The 15,475-nt window shown below is 43.4% G+C and overlaps 1 protein-coding gene across 1 annotated transcript in view; it reads right to left on the bottom strand.

Annotated features, from left to right (window-relative positions):
• unc5b (unc-5 netrin receptor B) overlaps positions 1-9,780 on the bottom strand; it is a 42,948-nt gene extending 33,168 nt beyond the window's left edge. The window contains exon 1 of the mRNA XM_028423971.1: positions 8,985-9,780. Coding sequence (XP_028279772.1) covers positions 8,985-9,072 — 88 coding nt within the window. The 5' untranslated portion in view covers positions 9,073-9,780. The remainder of the gene's footprint in view (positions 1-8,984) is intronic.
• Positions 9,781-15,475: the final 5,695 nt, after the last annotated feature.

Below are 15,475 nucleotides of genomic sequence, written 5' to 3' on the forward strand. Positions count from 1 at the left end.
ATCAAAGGCCCTTAAATGTCTCTTTTAGATCTTCCCCCCTATCAAGAGGTATTTAAAGGGAGAGGGGGATGCTTTTTTTGTTTGCGGAGACAGACGCCCTTATCCAGGATGTCTCTGTGTAATTACACGCCACAGAAGACCTTCATTCCTCTCTTCTTCACAGAAAGAGATGAAAGACAAGAGAGACAGAGGCATGTAATCGCTCCTCTGACTGAAAGAGGGGGAGAGGAGGTGAGGGACACAGAGAATAGAAGGACAAAAGGATGGTGAGTGGCGGTGGGGTTTTAATAAACCTCCTCTGTCTCTTGTTTACAGAGTCTCTTCTACCTCTCCTGAGTTCCCTCCCTCACACATCCGTGGTCTCTCTCCGACTGAGGCTTTCATTATTCTGAGTTGCCAGTGCTTTGCCTCAGGACAGATGTGTAAATTGTTGTGCTAATGTAAGGCCCACTGCTGAGAGCTTTAGAGAGAAGGAGATTTACACACTCCACACCGCTGTATAACTGTCACTCACAAACTCACGCTCACACAAGCAAGGAGTCAGGCGCCATGAGCGACAACCTCTCAGTGTGCACACAGACACAGCACCGTGTGCAAGTATGTAAGCATGCACAAACACACACGCTCCCTGGAATTGATACGAGGCGTGGGTGGACGCTGATATGCACGCGTAAATGTTCCATTTCCTTCTGCCATTCTTACAAACAGACTCTCTTCTCATCACAAAGGGCTTAAGAGTAGAAGTGGGGGTACATTCTCTTTCACTGTAAAACTTCAATATTTTCCATTACAGGGATTATTTACTCTCAGGGGTGCAGAGGGCCTAACACAAGAAGGGTACTTCTTAATGATCTCTCTCTCTGCTTCTGAGGTGGGAATGTGTTGTTTGTAATAATTTGTCAGCATCTGTTGTTTGGAAGCAGCACAGTGCTCATCAGAAAAAGATGATGTGACAAAAGGACTGTACTTTAACTACTCACACCACTCTCTATAAGAGAATGTTACTCATTAACCATTTAGCTCAGCAAGAGGAAATTAAGCAACAGCATTTCTGACAGATAGTCATCAAGGAATATAATAGACATATCAGAATAATTACTTATTTCTGTATGTGTAATGTTACGTATTGAATTTAAACTAGAGCAAACAACTCAGTTGTCTGTAGATTCCATCACAAGCCCACTGAAATTTACCAGACATCATCATCATATCATTATTCTGCCAGTCACCTTGTACAACATGTGTGTACTGTCTGATTGTGTGAATACAGAAGGGGAATGTCACAGTAAGCGGGTGGGTGTGTTGATACATGCCATGTAAGTGCTTCATATTGTATTGTGTATATATTCCTATGTAAACTGTATAGGGACTGGATGGAGGACAGTGTACTGCTGGACATGATGCGATGTCACACCTCTGACTGAGGAACAAAAAGAAATGTATGATGTGGTGTGACAGGTGATGTTACACTTTTTATTTCTAAACTATGCTGAATGAATTTTGATGTGAGTGTAAATACATGAGAGCCCGTCTATAATCATTATCAGTCCATATATTCTTCTGGGTTCTTTCTCACATCTCTATCTGACTGTCTGATGACAGGGTGTCTCCAAATGACCCATCCATCCAGGAATCTGCCAGTCCTTCCGTCTGTTTGTCTGGCTCTCCACAGGTATGTCTGTCTGTCCCTGCATGATCCACGCTTCTTTTATTAAGCCGCGGAATAGGAGGGCAGGAGCCGGCTACAGCGTGAAGGTTGAAGCTATACACAGAGAGAGACACTGCTCAGTGTTTAATGAGGCACTATAACTATACCTATTCATCTCCCCCACCAGAGCAGTCAAATGTCATGGAAATAGTCCTCTACCGAAGGTACTGCATCATGCTACATCACGAGTCCTCAGCCAACACTATATGAAACATGCTTTCTCCCCTCCTCTCTTCTCTTTCGCTGCAGAAACACACATTTAACACAAAAGGAGTACTGCACTACAAATGACTTAAGTGTACAAGCAGCTTCACATAATGACATCTGGGAGCACAGAACAAGTCTCCTCATGAGCCAATCACATCAATCCCAGATCAAGACACACCTATATGGCTTTCCTTTGCTTCAAACTGAGACACACATGCTGAGTATTGTTGCTGAGAGGACTGGAGGCAACAACAGGAGCAGAGTCAGAACAGAGACACCCAGAGTTAATGAACCCTCACCAGTCAGCATGGCTGTCCATCTGCTTTCATAATCCCCATAAACAGCAGACGCTGCCCAACCAGCTACACACACACACAAACAGCATAACGTCATCCCAAATATCCTTCATGAAGAATGAGGACTGTACATGTGCTTTATGTGTGTGTGTGTGTGTGTGTGTGTGTAGGATTGAGTGTTGGAATGGGGGTGGGGGGTGGGGGGCTCATGTGTCCATTATAATGCTCATGTGCCTTCGCTCAGCTCACCAGCTAATCTAAGCGGAGTGGAGGGAAGAGGTGAGCGTGAGGTCGGCTGTTGAGCCCATCTGGTCAGCAGCAGGTAAGAGGCTTGAAACACACACCCGCTGACACACTTGATGCGTATGTGAGCTCATACACTTAAATCTAACCTTAATTACATGCAGGTACATCTGCCACATTAGCTCAGACTTCGTCCCTCCACTTCACACATGGCACTCATTTAAAACGATTCCTAACTCTTCAACGGCTGCTGCCTGGTACTATTTTGTAGGGTACATCCCATAACACCTGGCACAGTGAGTGTACCAGGAGAATAAACCAGATTTCTTCCGGTGCAATCAGAACGGCTGCCAGAACAAGAGAGATGGGTTTGTGTGCGAGCTGTGTACTGATTGAGACTGGGAGTGTGACCCTCCTTTGACCCATGCAGAAAAGGGAGTAATACTTAAGTAATATTGTTGGTTTCTCCATCAGTGTGCACCCATTGCGCATACACACACCCACGCCAAACACACAGGCCGAGCCAAGATGTGCCTGTCAGTCCCTGATTAAGACCTGCATCCAAGGCGAGAACAGAATCTGTGCTGTGTGTTTGGAGGCTCCCAGTCAAAGCCTCTCTAGAGTATGATTTAAGTCCTGGGGCTGAAGACGGGCAGAGGAATTAAAGGGTGGATGAGGCCAGATCTCATTCTTTCACTCTTCTCTTTGCTGTGGTTTCAGTCCAAGAGTGTCTAAGCAAAAACAGGGATTATTGCAGCTGTTATGGCTGCTTGTATGGACTCTGAATAGCAGACTATCTCATGATGAATAATCAAAGATCAATGTTAACAGAGGCTACGCAAGACAGGGAAAGAAGAGATGAGGTAAAGTCAAAGCAAAGCCTGGATGTGTGCTTGTTGACCTGTGATTAAGTGTCCAATCACTGGCTCATTACGGACAGGGACAATGAGCTTAAGAGACAAACACCATGCTTAAACGCCCACAACAGTGTCTATGTTAAATAACGCAGCAGCAGCACAGCGCTGACACACAGCCAATCACACAAAACCCACTCACGAACACACCCATTAAGCATTTTGATTTAAAACACAAATCAGGGAAAAAAATGTAAGTTGTTTGAAAGTCCTGCTGTTGCCTAGCTGCCTGCCATGCAGACAGAAGGACGCAGGATCATTTCCGTTCCCATTCTCTGCCAGAGATACGTACATGTATGCTCCATGCGGCCGTCTCTCCGGGGAGGTCTATGTGTCATTCCCCTACTTTAGACACACCAGCTGCTCAATGTGTGCTCTGCAGTGTTAAGAGACCCTTCCCACCTTGCACAAGATCCCAGTGGCACCCACATCCACTTACACACAAGCATGACAAAGCTCCCCTCCTCTTTTACCCACCCTCGACAACCCAAACACCCCCCACATTCATAAGTACCTCCAGGGCAGATGGGACCCTAATAAGCGTTACACTCAGAGAAATGGGATTTTTCACACTGCCTTCTAAAGAGCAATTCCCAAACTCTGCCAGAGAGCCGGCAAAGAAAAAAAAATGATGGAGTGAGGGAGATATGGTTGACAGAGGTTGGTATATGTGAGACTATAAAAGCTATAAATACGTCTGATGAGACTATCAAGAAAGTGAGAGAAGGAAAGAGGGGAATGGGGACAAGTGATAGCGATTTATTAATGTGGATGTGAAGGAATGTTGCTTTGTATGCCAAATTCATTAAAGAACCAACATTGCCTTCTCTAATGCAGCACATTTGCTCTCCTGATGGAAAGCACATTATTATCACACTTTAAGCAGAATTTTCCTTCAGCTAGCCAAGCCCACATGACACACACGGATATAAACAGACACAAACACAAGCATTAACAGATTGGCTGTGGCCTGAGCTCTAAGTGGACTTGGCTCAACTGCTGTCTGAAGACAAAAAGCCTGTGCTAAAAAGATGAGAGGGAATCTACATAGTCTGAAAAAAATCTTCTTTTTTTTTTTTTTTTTTTAAACAGGGACACACGCAGCGTGCTGGACCACAGCACAGCAAATCAAATGCAGACACTGCGTCTGATCTGTGGACCTGAGAGCAACCACTATTGCCATGTGTGTCTGTGTGTATAAGTGTGCGCATGAGTCTATCTTAGGGTAAGGGGGTTGCTCTGGAACTGGCGTGACCCCCCGCTGTGAATCCTGATCCTATTGGTCACGACTCTCAGAGCGCTGCTGAGATCTTAAATGAAAATTCCTGCACTAACTCACTCACTAGTCTAAAGTGACCCCGCAGGTCTTCTGCACATAAACGCTGCTTCTTCATCAGAGGACGTAGCTGATGCTTTGCATAAGTGGGTGTCTGCATGTGTGTGTGTGTGTGTGTGTGTGTGTGTGTGTGTGTGCGGGTGGGTGGATGCTGTTAGATGTCACCGAGCCCTTCTTAGCATATGAATTGTAAGGGAAGAAAGAATCTGTGAGTTTCGGGCTAAAACAAGCAGGTGCGTTTACTTTGCATATGAGGAAAGACACCTTTAAAGCCGACATTCACACATTCATGCAAGTATGGCTCCTGTGGAAGTTGTGAATGACTGTGTGTGTGTGTGTTCTCTTGCTGTCCCCCTTTACCCCACACAAAGGGGGCAGAAAAAGCTTTCTGGAGTCTCCTATTCATCTAAAGCACAATGGAACCCCACAGAGGTTTTCTTCCTGTTTCCCTGTCTGCTCCACCCATCTCTCCCCCACAGGGCAGGATGGAGGGGCAGGGGGTACCCTGTCCTGCCGGCAGAGCAGAAACTCAGCTCCCCATCTGCCACCGAAACTATCCCTCCTCCGCCCCCCAGTTCATCCATCCATCCATCCATCCATCCATCCATCCAGCCCCCTCTCTCACATTTTTAACTCCACTTGTTGTACCAAAATCTTTGTTTTATTATGTTGTCTTTGTCTCATCTGGCAACACTCAAACAGAATAGCATGAAAAAAAAAGTTTGACCTTGGGATAAAAACATTTTTGAATTTCAAACATCAATGGCTTTAAATGCTTGGCTTAAACTGAAACATTCCTGTACTTGATCTGTTTTATATGAAGGCACGCAGGTTGGGAGACCATCTGCTCAGAGATAAACAAGACATTTTCAACCAGAATCTAGGATTCTAGCATTACATGAAATATTTAAATAACTTTAGCTTGTGATAATTATACTATTGCACGATTTTGAAAATAGCATGCAGTTCGAAGAAGTTAGCTCAGGCTCAGAAGCAGTTTATTGATTAAGTCATTATTACCACAGACTACAAATACTTAGAGGACATATTGTCTTTGCAAAAGGAAATGATGACCCGTGCTTAAAACTATATTCATCTCAAGACTGCCAATCTCTGCTCGAAACTGTCTCCTGCTAATAATTCTGCTCTGAATTCTTTATAGTCAGCTCCCTCCTCCATTTACCTCGCTGTTTTTGCCCTCCTACAGAGCCCTCGCTGTTAGCTGCAGATTTATGGTCCGGTCTAACATGCACAGTATTGGCAAAGCATTAAACATGTCTACTCTTAATACTGTGAGCTCTCTCCATCGATAAGAGCCTTAATAAAAACATCCCCCTAGTGGATTTGTGTGTCTCTTTTTTCACTTTCCATCCTCCAACCTCCCTCCTCGAAAATATCCTTCTTTTTTAACCACTGTTTCTTCTGTGGCTTTGCTAGCTCTAACCTGATCCTGCTGCAGCATCACATGCTCGTTTTCCTCTCACTGCTTTCCACCTATTTTTTTTGTGCCTACACTCAACACCTCATTGTCTGGCCTGTGCCAGAGGTTTAATGATGCTTGAATGCCACTGCTATGGAGTTTTCTTCTTCACTCTTTTCTCATAGAGGATATTTAAAAGCCGAGCCCTGAGATCAATCTATCTCCAAGTCTCTCTCACGGATTCATTTCTCTTCTCTCTTCTGTCTGTTTTTTCCACTTTACTTTCAGATGGATAGCATTACCCTGCGTAACCTGTCATCATCTGAAATGGCTGCAATTGGCACACTTGCTCAAACTGCCAGTCTTTTATTTAAAGTCTATAAATTCCTGTTGGTACCCTAAATTCTTTCATTACACTTCCTGCAGCCACCTGGGTCAGTTACACCAATGAGAGCGTTGCAGCTGTTTTCCCTCCCACTCCTTTCTCCTTTGCTGTCTGATGTCAAGAATATCAGCATCATAAGCACATTTTAAATATTAACAAAGACCACTTTGCACGTATGAATAATACAGCAGCGAGGGCAGCGGCTGGCCAGCGATCCCATCCCCTGCCGCCTGAGGGCCATAAAACTAATGCACTGCCTCGGGACGGAATGTGGCCTGGTCTGATCCGCAAGAGGGGACTCGCCTGTGGAACTCGTCTGCCCCGTGACTGGGCCCAAAGACATCAGTAGATCTGTTTATATATCACGGTGCCCAACCACCTGTCCAAATCTTTGCGGATGCAACAGTCTGGCAGCACTTTTTGTTATGACTACATGTTTCAGAGACACTTTAATCTAATCTGACATCTCAATCTGCTGAGTGTCTTTGAAGCCAAATCTACTTTGGTGTTTGTTTGAGGTTAGAGTTATTCTTCTTTTCAGGCACTCTAGCTGTAAGAAATTTGCACATTTCTGCTGACCAAAATGTGAAGTGGGGCAACAAATATTTCAGAAGCATATAATATTAATAGTCTTCTTGAAGTCACTGAACTGGTATTCAGGAGCAACAGGACTCCCACACTTAACACAAATGAGACAGCACTTTCTGGAAGAGTGTCAGTATTCATGCAGCCCTCTATGGGAGTGTCTGACATGCTACGCTCCCTAACTCTAAACACTCCACTGCCCCTTTGCTACCCTGGCGCTTGCTCGCCTCCTGTCTTGGTCATCTCTGGGTCACAAACACATTTCGCATATGTCCAATTCTGATGAAGTCATTAATAATGACACACATACAGCAAGGCAGTGGACAGTCGGGGTAGTTACTCCAGACAAGTGTTCCTAGCAGGCTGGATAATTAATGTGTATGTCAACACAGAAAGAGGAGCACCACAGCAGAAATGTGAGCTCAGCACATCCACAATACAGGCAGAAAGCGAGACAGGAGGGATCTTTGGGGTGGTGGTGGGGGTTTACACACAATGGGAGAGAAGATAAATGCAATCTGTCCATCCCATCATGCATTCCCTAAATATATCTTTGGCTTCCTCTCTTGCAGACTCAAACTTTAGTGGGGCACACTGTGCTATTGTCTCCTGGTGTCCCCCTCCTCCCAGTTCTACTCCCCTAACAGGACCTCATTGCGGTCCTCAACTGTTTATATCAACATTTCTCATTTCTCATGCAAGGATTTCAGAGCGGTCCACGATTTTAATAAACGTAAGCTGCTTTTCTGCTCCGCCTGTTCAGGGAATAACACACACATGAGGACCTTGGGAGGTACCACAGGGGTTCTTATTGGCATTCAAAGAAATGGTCATATTCCTGGCAGAAAGTCGGTGTATCCCGCAAAAGATTACTGCTGTCATTGGGTTAAAAAACTGTATTCTCCACCAGAGGGTCAGATTTATTTCTTGGAGTGGCCTTTTTAACAAATCGTGTGTGGATTCCACAAGCTTTGTTGTCCACGCTGTTCTTTTTTGCCTATACTGTAAACCGAGCTTAAGCCACAATCCACTAAACCCTCAGACTCCTGCCTTGTATTTCAATCTGATATGGCATAGGGAGGGGAGGAAATGTCCAGACTCGCCTACAACACAGGCTCCAAAGAAACCATTAATCTAACACTGGAGATGAAAAGTGTCACCTTGGCGTCCAGATCCTGGTCCATCAGCTCACCAACAGTGACCTGCCCCCTGTGTGCCAAGCAATTTCATCTCCATGAGAGCCGGCTGCAGTCTTTGATGGCATTAACACTGGCAATACACTGATAAAAGTCTGCTCTGCCCTCATCAAAGCCTGCTCTCTTCAGACTGAAATACTTTGTCTAATAAAATAATGATTAAAAAAAAGTATAAATGGTTTATGAAGACGAGTTCAACATTTCAAAAACAACTTGTACAGCCAGCCTTAAATCAAGTGTCACTATATTTAGACGCAGTATCTTGCAATGGAAGAGAGAGAGAGAGAGAAAAATCTATTCCCCCCTACAGCACTTCAAGTGTGTGCTGTCTTACTTTTCACAAGGCTTTGCTTTTTCTTTTTGGAGAGGCTAAGAAGGCATGGAGCAAAACCTTAATTACTCCCTGCGCACCAGGGGAGTTTGATTTTTCCGCTCCAAGTAGAAAAGAGAGCTCTGAGCTCAGGTCTACTGTAAGACTGAAGACTTAACGGTGGGTAAAAAAAAAGTGCTGGTCAGCAGGCAACCCCAGACCCCTGCACTGTTGTTGGACATTTTTGGAAAACAAAACAAGAAGTTTGGATGAAACTTTGTGTGCGTAAAATGTATGTGCTAAACACAAATAATAAATAAAAACAGCTGCTGTCCCCTGTGTTCATGCTGCGTGATAACTGATATTTATTTTTTCTAAACTTACCCGTGCCAGACGCGGCATATCCCCGGAACAGGAGGAGAAGAACCAGAAGACCGAGACCTTGGTCACGCTGCGTCCGAGCAGAACGCATCTTTTCCGGCTACGCCGTTGCGAAACGTCTCGGGTTGTCCACACAGCGTTACCTGCAGAGCTTGTAATACACCAACAAAGTCTTTACCCGAAATTAAATCTCTATGAAACTCTGTACCCGCGGTCCACTGATGGAGGAACCGAGTTTTTGCCGTTGTTTTGATAAATAGTTGATTCTTGACTGTTCAGCGCTTAAAACACATCCATCACCGAGCAGACTGTGACTGTCCGGGAGAGACCGAAAAGGCGTTATTTCCGTCCGTAATCAAAGTTAGAAAAGGTCCGTATACATCACACTCTGTGATTATGAAGAAACAATCTGTGTGGGCTATTCCTGGGTGACTTCATTTTCAGCCCGTCTTCTACGCTTCCTGACGAGGATCCGTGAGCGCAGTGTTTCAACGAGACTCACCAAAAAGTTTGACGCATCGCTGCTCCGGACGGAGACATTCAATCAAACGTGATGGTCAAATTCCCACAGGAAACAGAAACTTGGTTTGCTCCTGTATAGAAATAAGCACCACTGGGAGAAGATGCGGTCAGGTATAGCCGCGAAACACCAAAAGACTGGAACTCCCCTAGTTTGTTCTGGGTCCCTGGGTGTCTTGTCTCGTTCCCCCGACCGCAAGGTGTAAACATGAACACGGGGATGAACGCCAGCCTCCGGACTACCAGTCCCCGCCCGGCCAATCATATGTCATCCTCCTCCTCCTCGTCTCAGAGTGAAGGCTGAACAAGTGAAGGTAAACTAGTAGCAAGCGAGGAGGAAATAGATGTGAGGGGAGAGATAGAAAACCCGGACCCCAGAGCGCGCATGCAGATCCGCTCTGGATTCAGCAGGTACCAGGATTTCAGTGCAGAGAGAGGTTCTATCTATCTATCTATCTATGGGGATGTGTTTTATTGTCCTTTATCCAGTGAATGTCAACTTATCTTCCTTTACTCCCTCTGCTCTCTCCCTCTACCTAATATGAATATGATAAGTCTATAAAAGAAGTCCAGCAGCAGCAGCAGCAGTAGTCCTGGTTTATGAGAATGCATTTATGAGAATTTCCTGTCGGTCCAACCTCTCCGCATCCATGGGTCACATTTTTTTTTTACTCTCTGTGACCACAAGAGAGCACCCTTTCATAAATGAGACCATCTGCAATGAGGACGAGTGGATTTTGTGCAGCACACTTCATTTGAAAGTCGTTTCCTGTTTGACTGGATGGCGCCGACAGTGTCTGATGTGGACACCACAGGGGGGGAGGAGGATGAAGAGGTGAGCATGAGCATTGTTTTAGCATGTTTAATTTTTTTTTCCCAAAGCAGTGACTGAGCACAAACATTTCAAGTCAGGTGGTATTTCATATTTCATATCTCATATTGGGAAAGTCCTTCATTATTTCACATGCCCAGAGATCATCACTCATTAAATGAAATTAGCAATGCTGAGTTTTCATAAGGTGACCGTTCTTCTTCCTCTGTCCGTTACGCCATTACAGTCATTTCTCTGCTAACTTTTAATTTCGTCTCAAGATTATGTGGATCTGTTGGAAGTTTTTTGTCAGATTCCTACATATTATTGGATTTTAGAGCAACAAATCTATGTAAAAGAGTGCCCTCCATAGTCCTTCACAGACTTCTTCAGATACAAGCACAAAGCTTGAAGCGTGGCAAGATTTGCAGTATGATTTCATGAATCTCGCAAGAATCCATTTGCTTTGCAGGGAATATTGAGTAAAAACATCTCATAAATCTGCCAATCTTCTTTCTATATACATACCCTGGCAACATATCAGCTGCTACATGTGCTGGAGACAGTGCTGCAAGTATTGAAGCCCCCACACACTCTGCTGGATAGTATAACCTACTATAGGTCAATGTTATTCGATGATATTGGATAATGAGTTTGTCAGCCTCTTGCTATGGAAACATAATAAGGGCTCTCTATTTAATATGTCACCTGTATGTATTTTCTGAGAATAACAACAGCAATTTTATTCCCCCCCCCCCTCAATCATTACTCTCAATAGGCAGTATCACAGTCTGACTCATGGCCAATATTCATTCCTTCTGTTCTGACTCACACTGATGGTCACTGAGGGGAGGGTTTATACTTGCATGACTTGTTTCCTCAGATTAGACGATGTAAAATGCTCAAGATTAAATAAAATACACAAGAGAATCAGAGTGAAGCCCAGATTTTTTTTTTTTTATAACATGGGCCGAGGCAGGCAGGGTGTCAGAATGTGTGCACGCATTCTGCTGAGCCTGAAGCGAGGCCGTTCTCTAAGATGTGACAGTAGCTGGCATCCGAACGGCATTGCTGTACTGTGCTGAAATCCAACTTCAAAGGTCATAATCCATCTGGACAACTGATGACTCCCAGTGCCTCCCTCCTCCGATGACAATTATGCTTTTACCTAGAGCACAGAATACACTCTGGATTATTTATTTATTCACCAAGTCTTTAAACTGCGACTGGTGAGAGAGTGGGAGAGCAAGATGGCCAGAGCAGGAGAGGTTATGTGTGAAATGGAGTTTTCAGATTGTGTTTGAGCTGTGAATGTGTTTTCTGATACATGTCCACGCATGTCGTCATTTCTGATTGTTCTTCTGGACCAGTTTTACGGGTTTTTTTCCTCATATAATGGCTCTGTACTATATGAGCTATACTTATATGACATTATCCCCTTTCATTTTCCCATCACTTAGCAGTAACTTAGCACTTAGAGGCGAGGAGCTCATATAAGAGTGTTTATATGAGTAATTTTGGTGACACTTCTCCTACCTTGGTGAGGTCATGCAGGATGTTTGCGTTTCTCTTGCAGTTCTAATTAGACAATTTGCCCTCTCTTCTGTTTTTTTCCAGCACATATCCCTAATAATTACCAAGATGATGACAAAGTTGGACTTGCCATAAGTTATTATTTTGCTCTGCCCTTTGCTAAGACTAATTGAAGATGTAAGTCAAGGGCACCCAGTTTAAAAATGGGAAGGGGAAAAAAAAAAGCTGGGGGAAATAAGAGCCATAATCGAGTGGGATGGGAGTCATATGCGGCGCACCGTACAGAAGAAGTGACAATACCAAAGCTAAGGCTATTATTAAGGCATAATAGGTTATCTGCAGAGGACTGTTTAGCACCGCTGGCTCTCCGTTGCTTTGTGTTGCAGGCTTGACATAAAAAGGATCAAACTGCCTATCTCTGTAAAACAGAGGGGGGGTCTAAAAATAGGAGACATGCTCTAGAAGTTGCTGAGGAGATAATTGAATATTATTTTCAGGAATGATTAAGTTGACCTATCCAGTAGACTAATTATTTCTAGCAGGCCAGAGGAGAACTTGTTTAATAGATTTTGGTAGCAGTGAATAAGAGAAAATAAAGCTGACCAGGAAAACAGTATCTATGGAAAAATGAATAATACCTATCATTAGAGTTTAGCTTGGGGAATGATGGTGGATTTATCTCAGTGTTTCCAGTGTGTGGTGTCCTCTGTCATTTCAGGAAGCGATGTCCTAGATTCTCTGGATCACTGGTGGGAAGTTATATATACATGCTGTATTTAATTTGTATCTACCTGTGCTTTACTTACTGTTTTCCATTGTACTAAAGTACATCATTATATTTTTATATGACAGCTTGCTTAATGATTTACATTATTTTCAAACAAAACATATGAAAATATGTATGATTATATATATTATGCATTACCATATGTGAGATTAAATAGTGTTTACATGTCAAATCATGAATAATACAATTAAACATGGCCATTTAACTACATTATGACACTATTTACTTGATGTACTTGCTAATAATATCTTAGCAACAGCCATTTCTGTTAACTCTTATATAGAATTACTTTAACCTTGTTAACTCTTGTAAAGAATATTCAGATTGGCTTGATGGCATGAACCAAGTTTCTTGATGTGTTTGTGTGTGCATACTGTATATGTCCATACCTGCCTGTGTGTGTGTGTGTGTGTGTGTCTGTCAGTGCACATTGACTTCACCTGTCCTCCACCGTTGTAATCCCTGGGTACACCTGGGCCGTTGGGCTTCGGGGCTTTTAGCAGATTGCATGTGTCAGACTTAGGACAATTACACTGATTGTTGCCCTAGAAACTCTGCTTTCCCTTTGGTTCTAGGGGGGGAAAAAGTTAATAAAATTAAAGGTGACAGAACAATGTGGAAAATGAGAGAATCTGTCTGCAAGCTGTTTTTAATATATAAGTCTACTGCACTGTACAGAAGTAGCACCTTGACAAACAAATGAAAATAGTTTTCATGCAGGTAAAGGTTAGTTCTGTAACTGACTGATGGATTTCAAACTTTTTATCCAAGTTTATCTAAAGTTAGGTGAACTGTTGGATCTTTAAACTCCATAATTTGTATATTTTTTCTATCAAAGTAGAAAAGTCTTTAGCCACAAATATCCAGCAGTTGAAAGGATTGCACTGTTGGATTTACCTTGGTGTCAAAATAGTTGATATTCAGGAAAGATAGAAGTAATGCTCATCTTATTCTCTGATGGCCATGATCAGATTGAGCTCCCCTCTCAGCCATACACAGGCATCATTAGTAAACAGCAGACTGAGGAGCAGCAAGATCGTTTGTACAGAGTGTAGAAAGAACAGCCCCCGAGGACTGATTCATATCTCCACTCTGTTAGGATGACTATAATGTTCACTGCTGAGGGATCTGACTTGGCTTGAACATGCACCCCCACCACCATTCCACCTGTCTGCTTTTTTGTGTGATGTGTTAGATGCCGGGTCAACATCAGCCGAGGGTGAAAGAGAAATGTGCAAAAGCTACTTCGGTTCACAGACAATATTGTTTTATTCCAGGCTTTGAGCTGTTTAAACTACTCCTAAGTCTAAAAAGTGTGAAGATGCTCAGTCATCCAGGTCATGTAATATCCAAGTGCTAAAACAAAGTTAAGGACACTTCTTCTCCTATGCAAGTGGCTTCTTCTGTTCTAGCTGATTAGTGGAGAGGCTTGATAACAACCTAAAACTCACATGAATCATCAGGTGAGACAAAATTTAAGACAAAGTATTTAATAACAAATGATATTTTATGCAGATTTGGCAAAGTCAAAGTGAGCCATAACCAGGATCAACACCTATAATCGGATCACCTAACAGTTTTACTGTGAACAGTTGTGCTTTTCCTGCCATTACATGGCAAAAAAAAGTCAACTGAGACACACGAGGGAAACTGCATTTGAAATATTGTGTTTATACCCTTTGAGTTGTTGGAAAGCTGTGTGCATATGCTGTACATCTGCTGGTGTGAGGTGGTGAGACTCAGTGAAGAGTAGGTGCGAACATTAATTAAACTTAACATCTGTCGGAAGCAGACAGTGGCAGTTATCAAGCCACCAATCAAATCAGTTGGCTATTAGAAACCACAATATCCCATCAAGCAAAAATACGTTCCGCTGGTTGTTCTGAGGGAGAAAATCTTCTCTGTGTGCGGAACATTGCCCCCGGTAAGCTCAATACTCAGAGTTTCTTACACGCTGGAGCGTTGTCAGGTAATGTCTCAGTTTATTAGCCCTGATATGAACTATAAACCCAAATTTTGTTTATGATGCGGGGCGTCAGGGCATTGTTGTGTGATGATATTTCATAAGGGAAGCATTATGTACACTTCATAATATTGGCTGCTCAGCACTTTCACAGTGTTCGTCTAGCCGAGTCTTGTGTTTTTAATGGTAGCACAGGGCTTTAGGACACTGCAAGTCAGTGTTTCATCTGTGAGAGCAGCATTATGGCTTCATTTCTGTACGTCTCTGTGTGTTTGTGTAGATTAATGACCACTGGCATAAGAAATGCCACCGACTAGTGTTTTACACAAACAACTTCTAGTTTTGTGACGATATAGGGAAACGCCTCAGGGTGGAAACATGACTTTTGCTGTCCTCTGTTACTCCCTCCATCCCTCTCTCTCTTCATCATCCATCGCTCGTGTTCACCTGTGCCACCTCACTAATGATTGCTCAGCGGCTATGAGTCTGCCATGCATCATTTACCAGAGGGCTCTGGAGAGGCTGAAATAGAGAGCAGTAAAGAGAGAAAGGGGAGAAAGAGAGAAGAAATCCTCTATTCATGCAGCTGAGAACACAAAAAAGGAGCAACAATGTAATCCAGAAGGAGTGAATGAGAAGAGGGAGAGGACTTGAAAATGGTGCAGACAAGCATGTGCTGGAAAAGTACATCGAAAGGTAGAAGGTAGAAATAAGCTGGGGGAGACTAGGAGGCCTATTTTTATTAATCACAGCCTTGATCTGGTGGAAAACACTGACAGCTCTGAATGGAAATAATACTCAAGTGTTGCCGTCACTGCACTTCTCTCTGCCACAGAGAGTGGGTGGTGACTGAAGCTAAACATGTTGGCTTAGTATGTGTC

Source organism: Parambassis ranga, chromosome 15 (assembly GCF_900634625.1).
Source record: "Parambassis ranga chromosome 15, fParRan2.1, whole genome shotgun sequence".
Classification (NCBI taxonomy): domain Eukaryota; kingdom Metazoa; phylum Chordata; class Actinopteri; family Ambassidae; genus Parambassis; species Parambassis ranga.